The 18,859-nt window shown below is 48.0% G+C and overlaps 2 protein-coding genes across 4 annotated transcripts; both read left to right on the forward strand.

Moving 5' to 3' along the window:
* The first annotated feature begins 317 nt into the window (after nucleotides 1-317).
* LOC136763253 (bromodomain-containing protein 8) lies at nucleotides 318-11,394 on the forward strand. Of its 3 annotated transcripts, XM_066717112.1 has the most exons (22): nucleotides 318-413; nucleotides 924-1,020; nucleotides 1,256-1,325; nucleotides 1,524-1,573; nucleotides 1,759-1,881; nucleotides 2,026-2,106; nucleotides 2,265-2,329; nucleotides 2,646-2,791; nucleotides 3,043-3,234; nucleotides 3,505-3,595; nucleotides 3,960-4,130; nucleotides 4,264-4,424; nucleotides 4,523-5,011; nucleotides 5,304-5,391; nucleotides 5,511-5,557; nucleotides 5,712-5,926; nucleotides 6,015-6,107; nucleotides 6,210-6,278; nucleotides 6,427-6,604; nucleotides 6,740-6,844; nucleotides 8,620-8,664; nucleotides 10,943-11,394. In XM_066717112.1, the coding sequence occupies exons 1-22, from the start codon at nucleotides 395-397 to the stop codon at nucleotides 11,000-11,002; spliced, it is 2,655 nt and encodes an 884-aa protein (XP_066573209.1). In that variant the 5' UTR covers nucleotides 318-394; the 3' UTR covers nucleotides 11,003-11,394. The 3 variants fall into 3 exon arrangements, with proteins under 3 accessions (XP_066573209.1, XP_066573210.1, XP_066573211.1); XM_066717113.1 differs by lacking the exon at nucleotides 8,620-8,664; XM_066717114.1 differs by lacking the exon at nucleotides 3,960-4,130.
* A 2,857-nt stretch (nucleotides 11,395-14,251) lies between these two features.
* On the forward strand, nucleotides 14,252-15,922 carry nhp2 (NHP2 ribonucleoprotein homolog (yeast)). Its single transcript, XM_066717115.1, has 4 exons — nucleotides 14,252-14,566; nucleotides 14,814-14,883; nucleotides 15,113-15,218; nucleotides 15,472-15,922. The coding sequence occupies exons 1-4, from the start codon at nucleotides 14,389-14,391 to the stop codon at nucleotides 15,595-15,597; spliced, it is 480 nt and encodes a 159-aa protein (XP_066573212.1). The 5' UTR covers nucleotides 14,252-14,388; the 3' UTR covers nucleotides 15,598-15,922.
* Nucleotides 15,923-18,859: the final 2,937 nt, after the last annotated feature.

An 18,859-nucleotide genomic window follows, 5' to 3' on the forward strand; every position in this document is an offset into this window, starting at 1 on the left:
GCAATCCAAATGTCACTCCAAGTGTAGCAGGGATTTATTATATATAATTATTTTATGAATTCATTGGTCCACTTTTAAAGTGACTTAAGTATCTGTGTTTGAAACTACAATCCTCTAGTTGCAAGTCCAACACCTTAAACTCAAAATGTGTTAGACTGGTAGTTAGGTAGGTAGAGACTGACAGGCGATATCCAGGCCCAGCATACCAGCCCAGGCATGTGTGATTTTACTGTAATAGGGAGTACATTACAGTTGTAGGATACAATGGTTCCCAGGCCCAAGTCCTCTATCCTCACTGCATTTCCCAGGGTGCAATGGGGCGCCCCTCGCCGGACGCACTATGACCTGGAAGTAGACAGACAGAACCGGAAGAGTGAACGCAGCGGCAGAAAAGATGGCGACTACAGGGACGAGTGAGTTATTGTTTATGATTAAAATAAAATCCGAACAAAACAAGGAAAATGTAAAACAAAATAACAACATATTGTATATGTAATTCATAATATAAAATCAACATTTCAGAATTTTAGGGGACTATTACAATATCAATCGTGAAACGTGTACTGGGAGGGTCTGTTGTTGTTGCAGGCAGCAGAGAGATGTATATTTACTGTATGTGTTGTTCCCTTTGCCTGTGTGTCGCGGCTCTGGCAAGAGTGAAGGACTAAAGTCATGACAATAAAGTTTTTATGAACTGAAATGAGAGAGATCTGTGCCTGGGACTTTGATGATTAAAGACAGCCCGCTAGCGCACTGTCAGGCTGCCTCGGGCTCTGCGACTGCTGCTGATCTGTGATAATAACACAAGTGATGATGATGATGATGATGATGATAACAACAATAGTAAGGATAATGATTTAAGAATGATGCTGGTTGGTGAGAGCACAAAATTAAATGTTTATTCTCGCTCTTCCTCTGTCCAGAACACAAGCTGCTTGCTCTGGGCCCCACGGAGCCGTGGTCAGTGAAGGAGAAGTTGTGCCTGGCTTCTTCAGTCATGCGCAGTGGAGACCAGAACTGGTAACAACACAACACGCCGTGCCGCACCACAACACACAGCATTCCCTGCATTACTCTTTCTGCCTACCTCCCCGTTTATCTCCTGAGAGTTTGTGAGTGTTTATCGTGTGGGTGTGTGAGAGTGTTTCACTTCTGTCTCTCTCCCCTTTTGTGTGTTTTCATCTAATGTCTCTTAAATCTTCTATTTTCTTTGCTCACCTATCTCTTTCTCTCTCTCTCTCTCTCTCTCTCTCAGGGTGTCGGTCAGTCGTGCCATCAAGCCATTTTCAGAGCCAGGCCGCCCCCCTGACTGGTTCTCCCAGAAGGTAAGAGTGACTCTCTGACCCAACGCTGACTGACAGATGATCTGGATATCACAGCCACTGCGCTGAGGTCTACACTGACTACTGGACTTATCCACAGTGTCCACTCCACTGATTAATATGACAAAAACACCATTGAAAAGGTTCTAACTTAATATATAACTTTCCTTCTCCCTCTCTCTCTCTCTCTCTCTCTCTCAGCACTGTGCCTCTCAGTACTCAGAGCTGCTGGAGACAACAGAGACACCAAAGTGAGTGCTGCCCAGCGAGCCCCAGCAGGCCCGGAGTTTGTGCATAGGGTTTTGTAGTGAGTGGGTGGGATTGTGAGCACTGTGGTAGTGTGCGTGTGTCTCTGGGGTGGGGTGAGAAGGGGGTGGTGGTGGAGACGGGGCAGTTGTGTTGCACTGTGTTGTGTAACAGTGTGTTTGTTTCTCAGGCGTAAGCGCGGGGAGAAGGGCGAGGTGGTGGAGACGGTGGAGGACGTGATTGTGAGGAGACTGACGGCAGATCGGATAGAGGAGCTCAAGAGACTTATCAAAGACACACAAGAGAAACACAGGTACACACACACACTCACACACAACTTTACACTGACGAACTCACACACACACTTTGTTATACTATACAGTGTTTTATAACGTGTTGTTATAGACTGTACTGTGTAATACAATGCTTTAAAGCCTCTCTCTCACTTTCTCTACAGGAAGTTGAAGAAAGAGTCGGAGTTGATCCAGGCTGGACATCTGGACAGTAAATTGGAAGAGCTGTGGAATGATGCCCTACTGTAAGCCTGACTGACCACCACAACACATCGACTCGCCCCTGACCATTACATTGATTGAGCGACTGACCACTACACAGACTGGACCGTGTGATAGACAGTGTTATTGTCATGTGCAGTTGTGTAGGTGATGTGAGCGCACTGTTCTCCACCTCCTGCAGGAAAAAGAAGCAAGAAGAGGAAGAGGCGGAGCTAAAGAGGAAGGCCACAGATGCGGCCTATCAGGGTACAGCCTCCAGACACGCCCACTTACATGCCCTTTCACTAGACACGTTGATTGATACTCTCTTCTGGGCTCGTCTTACTCTCCCTCTCTCCTCCTCTCCCTCCCACCCACACTCTCTCTCCCCGTCTTGCCCATCCCCCTTTCTCCTTCTTTCCCTACCATTCTCCCAACCTATCTCTCCCTCTGCCTCTTCCCCCTCTCCTCTCTCTTTTCCACCCCTCTGTCTCTGCCTTCTACCCTCTACCCCCTTCCCCTCTCTCTCTCTCTCTCTCTCTTTCCCTCCCTCTCTCCCCTCACTTTCCCTCCCTCTCTGCAGCACGGCAGGCACTGAGGAATACCCCCAAGCGTGTGCCCAGTGTGACGGTGCGCTCCCCCCTGGGCTCCAGCTCCCCCAGCCTGGACTTTCCCCTGGCCGACGCTCCCCCCGCCCCTCCTGAGGAGCCGGGCAACAGCAGCAGCACTGTGAGCCTCTCCCTCTGCCCCTCCCAAGTCAAATTCAAATGCAGAAAAGCTTAACTAGCATGACTATGTCACACGAGCATCTGCAAAGCATTGGGGGTCAGGTCCAGCACCTCGCTCTCTCTTTCTCTGTTTTCCTCTATCTATGTCCAACTCTCCTACTCTCTGTCCTTCTCTTTCTGTCTCTGTCTTTTTCACTGTGTGTCTCTTTCATTGAGACTGTATTGACCTTTTCTCCCCTCTTTCTACCCCAGGCCCCTGCTCCTACAGTGTTCCTGCCTCTGTCTGAGGGGCCTGGGCCCAGCCCCCTGGAGCCCAGCCTGGGGACTCTCCTGGACGACTCCCCCCAGAAGAAGCTCCTGGGTCAAAAGGCTACTCCGCCACCCTCCCCCCTGCTCTCTGAGCTTCTGAAGAAAGGGAGCCTGCTGCCCACCAGCCCCAGACTGGTGAGGGAGGATTAAGAGAAGGGCAGAGGAGGATTGAGGGAGAGGGGCTTGAGAGAGAGAGATGGATGCAGACAGATGGGATGGGGGGTCGGTGATGTGGGAGAAGAGGAGGGAGAGATGGGGGGTGGAAGAAGGAGGGGAGATGAGGACAAAGAGGGAAGGGGAGGAGCAGGGCACTGAAGACAGATCTAGGCTGTATTACAGTAACAGACAGAGAGCCCTGCTCATTGTCGTTACCGTGATGCTGACACATTTGTGTTTGTCTCACAGGTGGGGGAGGGAGACGTGCCGGCGGGGCACATGGCTGGCGCACATGGGGTGGAGCTACAGCTCTCCGCCATCCCCGCATCACAGGCCACAGGTAACCTCGGCAGCGCTCCTCACACACACACACGCACACACACACACAGGCTACTGGTAAGCACTGCAACTTGCCTCACATAGACAAGCTACTGGTTAACATAAGACAGGCCATGCACACACACTCATTCATGTAAGGTCATTGGTGCTCACACACTGTCACACTCAATGACACACTTATTGTTTAGCTTGCTTCCTTGCTGTGCTGTGTGTGTGTGGAGCTGGCTTTCCTACTTGTGCTGGCTGTGTGCTTGTCAGTGTTAACGCTTCACTTTGTCTGTCAGTGAGTGTGTGTGTCTTCAGAATGTGTGTTGAGTTTGTGTGTGCACTCACGCCTCAGTGCCTCGCTGTGCTCTGTGTGTCAGGTGCTCCCACGCTGTCTCGGCTGCTGGAGGCTGGCCCCACCCACTTTGCCGCTCCCCTCGGCCCCGCCCTATCTGCCAGCACTGAGCCCCCTGCTGCCGCCACTGCTGCGCCAACGCTGGCCCCCACGGACGCCCCCCGCCGCGCTGACACCCCCGAGACTCACAACACAGGTTTCTCCTCTTCTCCCTCTCCCTCTCTCTTTCTCTCTCTCCTTCTCTCTGTGTGCTTCACACTCCTTCTGCCTCTCATTCCCTCCCTTTAGTGTTTAGTGTTTCCAATAAACTAATCTATTTGTGTGTGTAGGTGTGGACCCAGGTGCAAGTGCCCCAGGGCTGGGCAGTGCAGCCCCAACAGAGGTGAAGGGGGAGTTGGGGGAGGAGGAGGAGCTGGTGGCGGTGTCTTATATTGGGGACGAGCTGGACCTGGAGACTGTGGGGGACATCATTGCCATCATTGAGGAGAAGGTGAGAGAGTTCTACTGTGTGAGATGTGCTGTACTCACCTCACAGTTATATTCTCTATCTTACTCCCTCTCTTCTTCTCCGTCTCTCTCCCTCCACAGGTGGATGACAACGCGGAGGCCCTGGACGCAGCGGCCGTGGAGGCAGCTCTGTCCCTGTGTGAGGAAGCCACTGACCCCCACTCCCTGTCCGGCCCCTGGGAGCCCACCTCGTTCAAGCCCCCGGACACAGCCACAGCTCCCCCTCCTGGCCCTCCCGTGCACTGCAGTCTGGAAGTCAAGCAGGAGCAGCCCGAGGAGGAGCAGGCAGGGGCGAGGGAAGGGGCTGCAGCGCGGGAGCTAGGAACTGCCTCCTCCTCCTCCTCCTCCTCTGCTGCCCTGCCTGCTCCTGTCTCCAGGGACACAGCAGCCACACCCAGTAACCAACCCCCTGCCCCGTCCCTCCCTCCACACCCCCCTGTTGCCGGGAGTCACACGGCGCGCCCCACAACCGTCACACCCAGCAACGAGCAAGAGCATCTCCAGCCACTGCAGACAACCCCCACCAGATCCCACAGCCAGGAGAGCCAGGGAGAGAGGAACAGAGAGGAGGTACCTGAGAGAGAAATGCACACAGCACACCTGAGTGAGAGAGAGAGAGAGAGAGAGACACACACACACACACACACCTGAGAGAGAGAGAGACACACACACACACACAGCACACCTGAGAGAGAGACACACACACACACACAGCACACCTGAGAGAGAGGCACACACACAGCACACCTGAGAGAGAGAGAGAGACTCACACTCACACATCATAGGACATCACACCTGAGAGAGAGGGGGTGAAAGCTGATTTATTGTAACCCCTTTGTGTTTCTGTCTGTCTATCCCACAGGCCTCCCCCCATGGCCCCTCCCCCACAGTCACCATCAAGTGTGAGGGAGAGGACTGGACCCAGCCTGGCCCCGACACACACTGCACAGGTAACACACACGCACACACACACACTGCACAGGTAAGACACACACACACACACACGCACACTGCACAGGTTAGACACACACACTGCACAGGTAACACACACTCATTCTCTCTCATACAGATGCTGTGACGGAGGACAGTACTACTTCTGCGAAAGAGCACACACAGGTAACAAATCCGTCCCTCCCTCCATCTCTGCCTCCCTCTCTACCCATCTCTCCCTGCTCCTCTCTCTCTTCCCATCTCTCCCAATTCAGGGTTTGCCTACTGTTGTCTTTCCTTACCCTTACCCCTCGCTCTCTCTCCCTCTCTGCCCCCGCAGGAGGTGAAGGAGGAGGATGGAGGGAGTGAGGCAGAAGACAGCGTGTCAGAGATGAAGGAGTGCGAGGGGGGGGAAGGGGGAGAGGCGTACCTGTCGGAGGCGGAGCTCGAACCTGCAGCCAGTGAGAGCGAGGATGGCTACAGCGTCCACAACACCTCCCTGCAGCTGCACACCACCGCCGACTCCATCCCCAGCAGCCCCGCCTCCTCACAGTTGTGAGTCTGAGCCTCTGAGAATCCGACTCCCTGACGCACTGACTGAGTCGCTGACGTGCTGACTCTCTCTCCTTCTCCCTCTCTCCAGCTCTATGTGTAGTGAGGACCAGGAGGCCATTCAGGCGCAGAAGATCTGGAAGAAGGCCATCATGCTAGTGTGGAGGGCTGCGGCCAATCACAGGTGAGCCCCACCCACTCCTCTACTCCCACATCCTTCCCTCTGACCCTCTGATTGATTAATTGACTGAGTATCGATTAACTGATTATTGGTTGTATTGCCCAGGTATGCCAATGTGTTCCTGCAGCCGGTGACAGATGACATCGCACCAGGTTACCACAGCATCGTGCACAGGTGTGTCTGCCTGCCTCTCTCAGTTCAGTTCCCAGTGGCTCTGCTGGTCCACACCAGAAGCACAGATTCCAGAAACACCAGTTCATAAGTCGTGAAGAAATCAATACCATGAAAATAGGCTTAAGTGTAATCAACCCCTCCCCGCCAGACCCATGGACCTGTCGACCATTAAGAAGAACATCGAGACGGGCCTGATCAGGACCACGGCGGAGTTCCAGCGTGACATCATGCTGATGTTCCAGAACGCTGTGATGTATAACAGCTCGGACCACGACGTGTACCACATGGCCCTGGAGATGCAGAGGGACGTGCTGGAGCAGATACAGGTACGCAGGGCGGAGGGAGAGAGAGGGGCAGGGTGAGAGGGACGGGTACCAAGGGAAGCCTGCTGATTCTCTCTCCCTTTCCCCCCCGCCCTCTTCTCCTCCATTTCCCTCCCTCTCCCCCCCCTCCCCCCTTAGCAATTCCTGGCGACTCAGCTGATCATGCAGACGTCCGAGTCGGGGATCAGTGCCAAGAGCCTGAGGGGCAGAGACTCCACCCGCAAGCAGGACTGCAGTGAGAAGGTGAGGGAGTGGGAGGATGTGGGTAAGGGAGGCGGTATGGCAAAAGGTGGAGGAGAGAGCAGTGAGGAAGAGAGGGGTATTTGGAGAGTATCAAATCAATGAGTGTGTCACCATGTGCCAGTGTGCCAGTCAATGTGTGAGTGTGTGTGTCTGTCAGTGTGTGCGTGTGTGTGTGAATTGGCTTTGCATCATCATATGAATACATGACATACAATCTACGTCCTGTTTGTCCAGTGATGAGGAGCAACAGTCGACCCCTCTCTCTCTCCCTCTCCCTTACTGCACAGCACAGTCCGAATTACTACAGTACAATGTGCTGTGTCGGCTACAGTATAGTATAGTATGGTATAGTATAGGGGCCCAGACTGGAGCCAGCGCTGTGGGGACTATAGTATAACAGCAGTTCCCAAACTTTCTGGGTGGCGCCCCCCAAAAACATTTGAGTCACAGCTCACGCCCCCCCCATGTCTCACACGGTCTTATTTATATTTATATTTATATTTATTTTTTTGAAAGCCCTAGTGCTTAACAAGGATGAATACACTTTAATTTGGCCATTTACATTGGAATCTCTCTGCATGAACGTATTCTTACTCCATCTAGTGCTGCTCACTCGAATTAATGAGACGGATGAGCCTGAAGATACAGTAACACCCTCTTTCCATTTCATACGATTTGACCAATTTTATATATATTTTCGACTATTCGGTCTCATCCCTAATTATATATATATTTCTATGTTAATGCATTTCCACAATATTGTAGCAGAGTCCTGGTGAGCTCGTTTCCCACGACTCGTTGACATTTTGGAGCTGTAAGTTATTCTTATGTATTTATTTTACCGTCATTATCACCTCACATGCTGTGTATTTTGGTCTGAAACTACCAATTAGCGGCTTTCACAGATGCGGCTATCTGACAATCCACTATTCTCATTGGCCATGACTGGATATGGAATAATCCAATAACCGAGAACAGATTTACACTCTTATTATTCTGGACAGTAGTTTGTTTTTAATGTGTGCAAGTGTGGAAAAAGTCGTTTCATAGAAATCGTTGTCGTTGCAAAATAAATAAGATTATCCAATGCGATTTCAGTGGGGTGGCAATCAATGGTTGTCAGATCCCCTTCACGTTTTACCCTTTCAGCTCTTTCCCCGTGCCCCCCATAAAGGGTCTTGGGCCCAGACTGGAGCCAGCGCTGTGTAGACAGTGTCTCAGTGTGTCCCTCAGTTTGTGTGTCTGTGTTTCATTGTCTCTCTGTCTGTATATGTGTGTCTGTGTCTCAATGTACAGGTATGTCTTTGTGTGTCTTAGTGTCTGTATGTGTGTGTCTGTCTCAGTGTGTTTGTGTCTCACCATGTCTCAGCACATGTGTGTCTCAGTGTCTCCCAGTGTGTGTGCATGTATCTGCATCTCAGTTTGTCTCTGCGTGACACAGGGTATGTTTGAGTACGTGTCTCAGCGCGTCTTTGACTGTCCTGTCTGTCCTCTCACAGTGTGCATCTGCACGGCTCAATGTGCCTCTGGGTATGTCTCGGTGTGTCTCAGCCCCGCTGACTGTCCTGTTTGTCCTCTCACAGAGTGACTCCACACGCATCTCAGTGTGCCTCTGCGTGTGTCTCAGTCCCTCTGACTGTCCTGTTTGTCCTTTCACAATGTATCGCAGCATCTCTCTGCCTCTCTGACTGTCTTGTTTGTCCTCTCTCGGTGTGTCTCAGCGCGTGTCTCAGTGTGTCTCTGCCTCTCTGACTGTCTTGTTTGTCCTCTCACAGGACAGTGTTCCCATGGCCTCTCCTGCCTTCCTTCTCTCTCTCTTTGTAAGTATCGCACTGCAGCACTGCACTGCACTGGGCGACAAGCAAGTCTCACTCTCACTCTCACACTCTCTCTCACTCACTCTCACACTTTCACTCTCACATTCTCTCACTCGAACACACACACACACACAGACTTGTTGCTCTTTTCTCACTTGAAATGCAGTGTTTTTATCTGTCTGCCTGCCTGTGTCTGTGGTTTCTGTCTCTGTGTTGTGAAGATTGTTAATGACTGTGATGAATTGTGTATATATACAGTACAGTGTGTGTGCATGTGTACTTCAGGTGTATATATACAGTACAGTGTGTGTACTCCAGGTGTATATATACAGTACAGTGTGTGTACTCCAGATGTATATATACAGTACAGTGTGTGTACTCCAGATGTATATATACAGTACAGTGTGCGTGTGTGTAATCCAGGTGTATATATGTTGTACTGTGTATGTAGTACAGATGTGTATATATACAGTACAGTGTTTGTGTACTCCAGGTGTATACAGTTTTTCTGATGCTGGTATATTTCAGGTGGATATTTACAGTGTGTATATATTTATTAGGCAAATCGGTATTCTGATTATTATTTTCAAGCACAGTTTTCTAACTCCAAACCATGTCAACCTAGAACAATTTTCAGGTGATATTTGTTTCATGAAAGAGGGTGGGGCTTAAAGTGATAAATACCTCATATTCAGGTGTGCATAATTATTAGGCAGCTTTTTCACCACAGGTAAAATTGGCAGATGATCTAATTGATGCTGGAAAGAAAAACAAATTTCAAGAATTTTGCATCCTTCTGGCATTTTAGAAACTATTGATTTGTGATCACCACACAATCAAACCCTTTGTAAGTAATAGTTAGCTGGGTCGCAAAAACGTGTTGAGAAGAAAAGGCGCAAATGAACTGCAAAAGACTTGCGAAGAATGAAACATGAAGCCTCCAGGAACACTTTAGCCTCCAGTGCAACTATTTTGCAGAGCTGCAACCTTCCTGGAATCAGCCGAAGTACAAGGTGTCAAGTGCTTAAGGGCATTGCTAAGGTCAGGAAGGCAGAAACACAATCCCCACTGAAAAAAAAACATAACCTGAAGTATCAAGAATGGGCCAAGAAATACCTTAAGACTGATTTTTCAAAGGTTTTATGGACAGATTAGATGAGTGACTCTTGATGGACCAGGCGGGTGGGCCCGTGGTTGGATCAGTAATGGTCATGGCACCAGTTCGAGTCAGGCACCAGCAAGGTGGGGGTGGGGTAATGGTGTGGTCTGCTGTCATTAACGACGAGCTAGTAGGACCATTTCAGGTTGCAGATGGTCTGTAAATCAACTCCCAAAACTACTGTCAGTTTCTGGAAAACATGTTCATCAAACAGTGGTACAAAAATAAATCAGTAGCATTGAAGAGGACCATGATATTTATGCAGGACAACACTCCACTGCATGTGTCCAAGTACTCCATTGCTTGGTCATTAACAAATCAAGAAACTGACAAATTCTATGGATGGGAGGCTCATGGAAGTCATTGAAAAGAAGGGTGGCTTTATTGGCAAATGGATTGCATAGAATCAGAATGAAAGGCCCAAAACTGTTATTTGTTAAGGTTTATGTAATTATACTTATTATCTGTTAATTGTTTGCAAATTTATTAAGTTTTAAAGTAAGTGGAGAAATAATCATTTGTAATTTAGTTGCTTAATAATTATGCACATTGAGGAAATTCTGGTATTTCCTACTGAGAAAGAAAAAATGAGACTTTCTTAAACATTAACTTTTGATGCAAAATAAAGTTTTGGCTTCACTGACGGCATTCAATCTGTCCAGCTGTTGAAATTATCTTGAAAAATAATAACTGCCTAATTCTGCACATACTGTATGTAGAGCGAGAGAGAGACAGACAGAGTGTACACAACAGGTAATAACCACACTGCATGGGACAAGCGTGGGACAGGGCCTGTCACCTGAGACACAGACACAGACAGAGAGTGAGAGACAGGAGATCAAGCAATCAGACAGGTATGTACAGGCAGTCAGTCAATTAGAGAGCAATCACAGCTATGAAATGTTGTGTGTGAATTTGTGTGCCCAACTATAAAAGACCTCACTGATGATGCAAAGTATGTGTAATAACCAATATTGACTGACCTGAGTAAATGGCTGAATGTGACTGTTTAAACCAGCTGGTGGCACTTCACACTGCAGCTGTACTGAAATATACAGATATGAGAGGGTGGGCGTGAGTCCTGTGTGTGTGCTGATCGGAGTCTTTCTCCCCCCCACCCAGGACGGAGGCACCAGGGGCAGGAGGTGCGCCATCGAAGCTGACATGAAGATGAAGAAATGAGAGCGAAACATGATCAAAGGCAGGATGGAGAGAGCCAGAGATGGACCGTTCCAAAAGACAGCCCTTCACACTCGGCATGCGTGCGAGTGTGTGTCCCGTTCACAGTGAATGTGACAGACTGTCAGTGCTGGAGGGGTCTGCTGTGAATGCAGTCCCGCTGCAGAAGTGTCCATTGTAAACTTGGCGGGAGGGGGCTGTGCTTGGCTATGTGTGACTGTAGGTTACAGTTATGGACAAAACTGCAATAATGTCATGACAGTCTCCGTGTCTCAGTGTGTGAGTCCAGTGCTGGTGTGTACAGTGTCAGTCTCAATGTTCTGTTGTGTGTTCATTTTCCTTTTTTTGTGCTTCATATTAAATGTTTAATAAAGAACTAAATTAAAACACTGAAATGAGTATGGAGTCCTGTGTTTATGTGTGTGAGAGAGAGGTGGAGAGGGAAAGAGTTGATGGAGTGTGCCAGCAGTAGTTCCCACGCCTGAATGAAACCGCAATTGTGTATTAGTGGTTGTTTGGTTTTAGTGTGCATTATACTGCTGTGCAGATTTCAAAACTGATCATTACTGTACTGTACTGAGAGGTAAGGTTATAGGTAATATTTGTAAATAAAGGATTACCAACTCTCTCTCTCTCTCTCTCTCTCTCATAGGAGTCTGTCAGTGATGGAGAATGGGGCTCTGAGCTGTGGACTTTGTGGCTCAGTGGGGACAGTCCCTCGCACAGGGAGAGTGAGGGAGGCGGAGAGAGGGGAATAGAGGGACAAATAGAGGGAGAGTGGTTAGTGGAGGGAGGGAGTGAAGGAAAGGGAGAGGGACTGAAGGTGACAGAGATGGAGAGCAATAGAGGCGGAGTGAGAGAGGAGGTCACCACACAGATGTGTAGAGAGGGAGGAGAGAGAGGGGGCGAGGTCTGGCCCGTGAGCAAGGGAGACAGGCAGCCAGGGAGAGAGGAGAGAGAAACAGACAGGGGGCTCAGTGGAGCCAGACCTCGCAACACCATCAGGCAGTGGGGGAGTCCAGGGCAGGGAGAGCACAGGGCAGACACCTCCAACGCAGCCAGAGAGAGGTACAATCCACACAGAGCACCCTCATTCCTGCTGAGCTGAGCTGGGCCGGTCTGATACTGATCTCTCTCTTTCTCTCTTTCAGACACTCCTTTCACGATGAACGGAAGCTGCTGCGTCAAGTTTGGAACAACATTGCTACTCACAGGTCTGCATGACTGACAGATACACTGACTGACTGACTGACTGACTGACTGACTGACTGACAGGCTGACTAATACACTGGCAGATTAACTGATAAACTGTCTGTCCCCCTGCAGGTTTGCTGATCTGTTCCTGAAGCCAGTTAACCAGAGATTCGCTCCCCAGTACTACAGTGTAGTCAAGAGGTGTGTGTGTGTGAGAGAGCAAGTGTGTGTGTATGCCAGAGTATCATTGCAAGGCATTTAGTATGCACTGCCTCACCTTCCTCCACCCTTCCTTTCACACTTTCCCTCTCTCCCCCCCCAACAGACCCACAGATCTGCAGTGTATTCGCAGGCGTGTGGCGGGGGGGGGCGTGCAGGGGCTGGGGGGGCTGCAGTGGGAGCTGCTGCTCATGTTCCAGAATGCCATCATGTACAATCGCCATGACAGTGAGATCTGTCATCGTGCAACAGTGATGCAGAGAGACACACTGCAACACCTGCAGGTGAGGGAGAGAGAGAGAGGGAGGAGAGAGGGAGGGGAGGAGGGAGAGGGAGAGGGAGGGAGAGAAGGGGGTGGACAGGGAGTGAGAGTGTCAGTGTTGCTTTCTGTGTTTCAGATGCTGCTGGAGGAGGTGCAGACAGCCCTTCCCCACATACCCTCCCCACCCTAGACCCCCATCTGTCACCCTGCTGTCTGTGAGAGTGAGACAGTGTGTGCGAGTTTGATTGTAATTGAGTGCGATGGTGTGTGAGTGAGTGTGACTGTGTATATGTCAGTGTGTATGTGAGTGTGACTGTGTGTGTCTCAGAGTTTCTGTGAGAATGTGCGTGTCTGTCAGTCTGTCCTCCCTCCAGCCACAGTATTGACTATTGATTACTGATGAACACTGATACATTCCAAACTGGGAAGGTGCAGTTCTATACATCAGAAAAGTAAAGCACTGTATGTTTGCTCTCTTAGGACCACAGTTGTGTAGTTACTGTTGTTTCATGTTATGTTGTTACAATGTGTTGTGTTACTACTGTGTTGTTATTCCAAATGTTCTTGTTATTCATAATTTATTGATTCATAAAAATAAAAAGTGTTAAAAAAGATAATTTTAAAATGTGGAGTCATTGTATTCAATTTACATGTACGTTTTTTACTGGTCTACTTTAAGTATTGTAGCAGCACTGTACTGCACACCCCCCCTACTGTAAGAGCACTGTTCTACTGCACTGTTACTACAGCCCCTTATTGGAACAGCACTGTTTTACTACACTGTTACTACAGCACAGCCCCTATTGGAACAGCACATTGCCCCTGCACGGTACTGACTATTGCAGTATTCTGCGCTGTAGAAGCATGCAGCACTACATACATGTTAAGTGCTGTAGCAGTGGCCTATCACTATGAATAATTTAGCCCAGTGGTTCCCAACACTGGTCCCGGAGAACCCCCTGCCCCGCTGGTTTTTGTTCCAACCAAGCCCCCAATTACTTAAGGATCCAAGCGCTGGGCTGGTACAAAATCCAGCAGACACTGTGGCTCCCCAGGACTGGAGTCTGACACCCCTGGTCTGGATTGTACCTCATCAGACCTGAGAGAGAAGTACTTTTGTAATTATTAAATTGTACTTTTAATTAATGCTTAGACTGAATTTTGTAATGGGTTGTATTACTGCACTTGTAATGCTTGTGTAAACTGTAAGTGCCCTGGATTAGTGTGTTTGCCAATAAATAAATAATAAGTATGGACAGAACATCCACAAGATCAAATACCTGGCCAGTCAGAGGTTAAATGATGGTATGATAGTACATTATCTAATCTTTTATGGTTTTATGGAAGTTAAATACATTAAATCCCCCAAATGTTCCCTGTAACTGCATGTTAATATTTTTTACAGTTAATATGGTGGACTGAAATCTCAGGTAAAGACAAACATCCAAATAAAAATTAAAATGGTGCTTTATTGACATGACTAACATTTGAGGGTCTTTGGTAAAGACAGGAAAAAGCTAATCTATGTATTATGTGTCTATGGTTTTAAATAACAGACCGGAAGCGGATGAGGAAGTGACGCTGATTGCGACCCTGCAGGCAGTAACACGTGTTTCGGCAGGGTATATCTAGGCAGTGTGCGCGGTCTCCCTGTGTGAAATAAATATACAACCGAACTACTAAACAGATTGATAATTAAACCAGTGTGGAAAGGATGACCAAGGTGAAGAAGGAGGCGGCGGCGGCGGCGGCGGAGTCGGTGCCCGAGGAGGAGAAGGAGAGCGGCGGCACGGGCAAGAGCTACGGGGAGCTGGTCGCCAACGTTAACCCCATCGCGCAGCCGCTGGCCTCCCGGAAACTGACCAAGAAACTGTACAAGTGCGTCAAGAAAGGTGCGGGCTCCACGTGTGTGTTTACCTTTTATTTTGAGTTCAGGTTGTGTTACTTTCCTGTTTTCTGTGTGTACTAAGCCTGGCCTCGGTGCCCCCCTCCCCCTCTCCTTAAAACATCGTGCTGTGCTCCGTATTGTGAAGATAGTATTTATTAAGTAAATATCAACAAACATTCTGACCTTAAAATGTAAAATAATTATACCGCACCTGCCTGTCTAATGACCCGATCATGATTCTTCTCCTCCAGCCTCCAAACTGAAGCAGATTCGCAGAGGAGTGAAGGAGGTGCAGAAATTCATTAACAAAGGAGAGAAAGGGTGAGTGTGTGTCCATACCGACTGTTGTGTTTCCGGAGTGTGTTTTTATACTATTACCTGATTGTGTGTGGTTATACTCGCCTGTCGTATGACTCGTGTTTGTGTAATTGAGCTTACTAGTGTAGTAGCTGTACTGTCTGTTGTAGTAGTACCTGATTCAGTGTTTGTGTTGAGGGTGTGGTGTTGCAGTGGTACCCCAGTGTGTGTTGTGACTGCGGTGTTGTTGCAGGATTGTGGTGCTGGCGGGAGACACTCTGCCTATCGATGTGTACTGCCATCTGCCAGTGATGTGTGAGGACAGGAGCCTCCCCTACGCCTACATCCCCTCCAAAGTGGTGAGACATGCGCCCAGCCACACACAAGTGGTGTTTTACCTGTCTCGTATGTGTTGGTTTTGTGGTTTTTGCCATCTTTGTGTATTCTATCTTGGCTGCTTTGCGGTCTGTCTTGCTTGTGAGAGGTGTTTGTCACCGTTGGACTCCACTAGTGAACGCATGTGCATACAGCCTGCAGTGGAGACTTGCACTGATCCTCATCTCACTTTGTTCTCCTCTCCCTTTCCCTCACTTTTGCGCCCCCTACCCCCAGGACCTGGGTCTGTCTGCCGGTTCCAAGCGGCCCACCTGTGTGATCATGGTGAAGCCGCACTCCGAGTACCAGGAGGCATACGATGAGTGTGTGGAGGAGGTGTCTGCGCTACCCCTCCCCCTCTGAGCACACCTGCCACACGCCACTCACGTCTGTGCACCCGAGCTCTCCGTGTGTGTGTCTCGGAACTGTGTGTGTGTGTGTGTGTGTGTGTGTGTGTGTGTGTCTCGGAACTGTGTGTGTGTGTGTCTCGGAACTGTGTGTGTGTGTGTCTCGGAACTGTGTGTGTGTGTGTCTCGGAACTGTGTGTGTGTGTGTCTCGGAACTGTGTGTGTGTGTGTCTCGGAACTGTGTGTGTGTGTGTGTGTGTCTCGGAACTGTGTGTATGATGGTCTTTGTTTGGCCTGTGAATGAGATTGTTATTTTTAAATAAAATATAAACCAAGGAAAACTATTCTTGTCCTTTATGGGGGCTGAGCTGCTCTGTGTTTGGGGGGTACATCTGTGTTCTCTCCCACGTCTGCATTTTTATAAAATCACCGCGATGTTGCTGTTCCCAGTTTCCAGTAGAACTGATCTTGTGACTCGCAGAGCTCGGCATGGCAGCTGCCTGTGGAACGGCAAGGAATGATGCAGTACAGCGGAGGAAATTATCCTACTGTAACTACAGCACATCCTCTATTGTAAGAGCATGATTTTACTGTAGTTACTACAGCCACTGTATTTCTGTGGTGTGTTGTGTACGTTTGTGTTGCTGTGTGTGTGTGGTGTGGTTTTGTGCTATGTTGAGGTGTAGTGCCATGTCACTGTGTGTTTGTGTATCTTTCTGTTGCTCTGTGCATCTGTTTCTGTGCGTGGGTGTGTGATGTGGGTTTAGTAGTGCGTGTTATCTACTGAAAACTGTATCTAGTGCTTAAGTGCTCTTTGTGTATATTCCTACAGTGTTGAGCAGCTCCCTTCATGCAAATGCAGTCAGGTTTTGAAAGGCTCCCTGTCTATGAGTCCAGTGAAGTTTGGTGTATCTGACCCAGTCAAGTTGCCTTCCTACCTTCTGAATGTTCTGCTGCAAAGCTGTTGGGGAGGATGCAGGGATGCATGTTTAATATCGAGTGTACTCTTCATTGGGTGTTTGGTATCCCATTAAAGCTGAGACTTGCAGCTGTCTAATGGTTTCAGTCATTCTCTGATGTGAAAAAACATAAAACCCCACCTCCGCATTCTGAAAAAGGGCAGGGGGGTACCACAAAAAAAAAAAGTTATTTTTTGTGATGCATATTTGCAGAGTTATGGGCTTTTGAAATCGGACCAGTCCTTTTAGGAGGAAATTCTTTTTTTTTTTTTTTTTTTTTTTATATACTGTCAGCTTAAGAGGTTATAGCCCTGTATTTTTGATTTGCTTGGGCAGGATTGGGTTTAATTTCTCTGCTGAAATTTAGCTTATAAGCCCCAGAACATTAACACATGCTGGAAATACTTATTGTTATAGCTCTGTTCTCCCCACATTGGGGATGTATCTCAGATCAACACCTTACCAGTTACACTTTTAAAATGTCTAATGAAGTACATCCTGCATGATGTGTGTGTGTGTGTACTTCTGAGACTCTGAGTGCTTTTGTTTTTCTCTCTTGCGGTGTGTTTTTGTGTTGTGTGTGTGTGTGTGTGTGTGTGTGTCTACTGAAATGTTATCTAAGCTATGAATGTAAATTCCTACAGTTTTGGGCAGCTCTCTTCATGCAAATGCAGTTCAGGTTTTGAAAGGCTCCCTGTCTAGGAGTCCAGTGAATTTCAGGGTATCTGACCAATAAAATGTGTCACAGTGTTAATGAGCTACTTAACACCGTAATTGAACCCGACAGGTTTTCAGCAGGTGGTCCACAATCCACACATAACCCTGCATAAACACTAATTCCATGCCAAAATAAACAAATAAACTGCTAAATACAGGTTGAAATAAATAAATTGATGCATATATCTCAATGTTTTACTTTCCTTCTTCAGGTATTCGTTTTGCTTCAGAATGTTTTACTTCCTGTGTGTTTTTCTGTTACAACTAGGACATGCATTCAGATGCATTCAGGTAGTAGGTGGCAGGTGCTGGTTTGAGTGTCAAGAACTGCAGCACTGCTGGAATTTTCACAATCAACCATTTCCTGTGCGTATCAAGGATGGTCCACCACCCAAAGCACATCCAGCCAAAGGCAAGAAACAGCTCATTGATGAAAGAGGCCAAAGCAGGCTGATGGGAATAGATGGCTACAGTTAGTCCAACTGACAGTCCAACATTGATGCTGAAATACCTATAAAATAATGCACAACTTGTCGTACTTTGACAAATGGGGTATGGCTGCTGATGACCAAACAGAGATCCACTTCTTTCAGCAAAACACAAGAAACTGCTGTTGCATTGGGCTAAGGAACAAAAATACTGGACACTTGAGGATTGGAAAAACATTGCCCGATCAGATCATTGCTGCTATCCATCTGCTAATGGATGATTTCAGCAGGATAATGCCCCATGACACAAATCTAGGATTGTCCAGGAATGGATACACGAACAAGATAGAGTGGCAAAAGCGGCACCTACACAATATTAGGCAGGTGGTCATAATGTTATGGCTGATCGGTGTATATTAGTATATAACTAATATTCATGTTTGTTTTAGTTTTTTAATGAAACCTATCCCCATTAATTTAATGTAATTATGACCACATTATGACCTGATCGGTGTATATGTACACTCACCTGAAGGATTATTAGGAACACCTGTTCAATTTCTCATTAATGCAATTATCTAACCAACCAATCACATGGCAGTTGCTTCAATGCATTTAGGGGTGTGGTCCTGGTCAAGACAATCTCCTGAACTCCAAACTGAATGTCTGAATGGGAAAGAAAGGTGATTTAAGCAATTTTGAGCGTGGCATGGTTGTTGGTGCCAGACGGGCCGGTCTGAGTATTTCACAATCTGCTCAGTTACTGGGATTTTCACGCACAACCATTTCTAGGGTTTACAAAGAATGGTGTGAAAAGGGAAAAACATCCAGTATGCGGCAGTCCTGTGTGCGAAAATGCCTTGTTGATGCTAGAGGTCAGAGGAGAATGGGCCGACTGATTCAAGCTGATAGAAGAGCAACTTTGACTGAAATAACCACTCGTTACAACCGAGGTATGCAGCAAAGCATTTGTGAAGCCACAACACGTACAACCTTGAGGCGGATGGGCTACAACAGCAGAAGACCCCACCGGGTACCACTCATCTCCACTACAGATAGGAAAAAGAGGCTACAATTTGCACAAGCTCACCAAAATTGGACAGTTGAAGACTGGAAAAATGTTGCCTGGTCTGATGAGTCTCGATTTCTGTTGAGACATTCAGATGGTAGAGTC

This window comes from Amia ocellicauda, chromosome 11 (assembly GCF_036373705.1).
Source record: "Amia ocellicauda isolate fAmiCal2 chromosome 11, fAmiCal2.hap1, whole genome shotgun sequence".
Lineage (NCBI taxonomy): Eukaryota > Metazoa > Chordata > Actinopteri > Amiiformes > Amiidae > Amia > Amia ocellicauda.

Coding starts and splice junctions, on each gene's coding strand:
- nhp2 (XM_066717115.1), top strand. CDS start 14,389: ATGACCAAGGTGAAGAAGGAGGCGGCGGCGGCGGCGGCGGAGTCGGTG. Junction 14,884..15,112: donor ATTAACAAAGGAGAGAAAGG/GTGAGTGTGTGT, acceptor GTGTTGTTGCAG/GATTGTGGTGCTGGCGGGAG. Junction 15,219..15,471: donor CCTACATCCCCTCCAAAGTG/GTGAGACATGCG, acceptor CCCTACCCCCAG/GACCTGGGTCTGTCTGCCGG.
- LOC136763253 (XM_066717112.1), top strand. Junction 6,279..6,426: donor TACCACAGCATCGTGCACAG/GTGTGTCTGCCT, acceptor CCTCCCCGCCAG/ACCCATGGACCTGTCGACCA. Junction 6,845..8,619: donor AGCAGGACTGCAGTGAGAAG/GTGAGGGAGTGG, acceptor GTCCTCTCACAG/GACAGTGTTCCCATGGCCTC.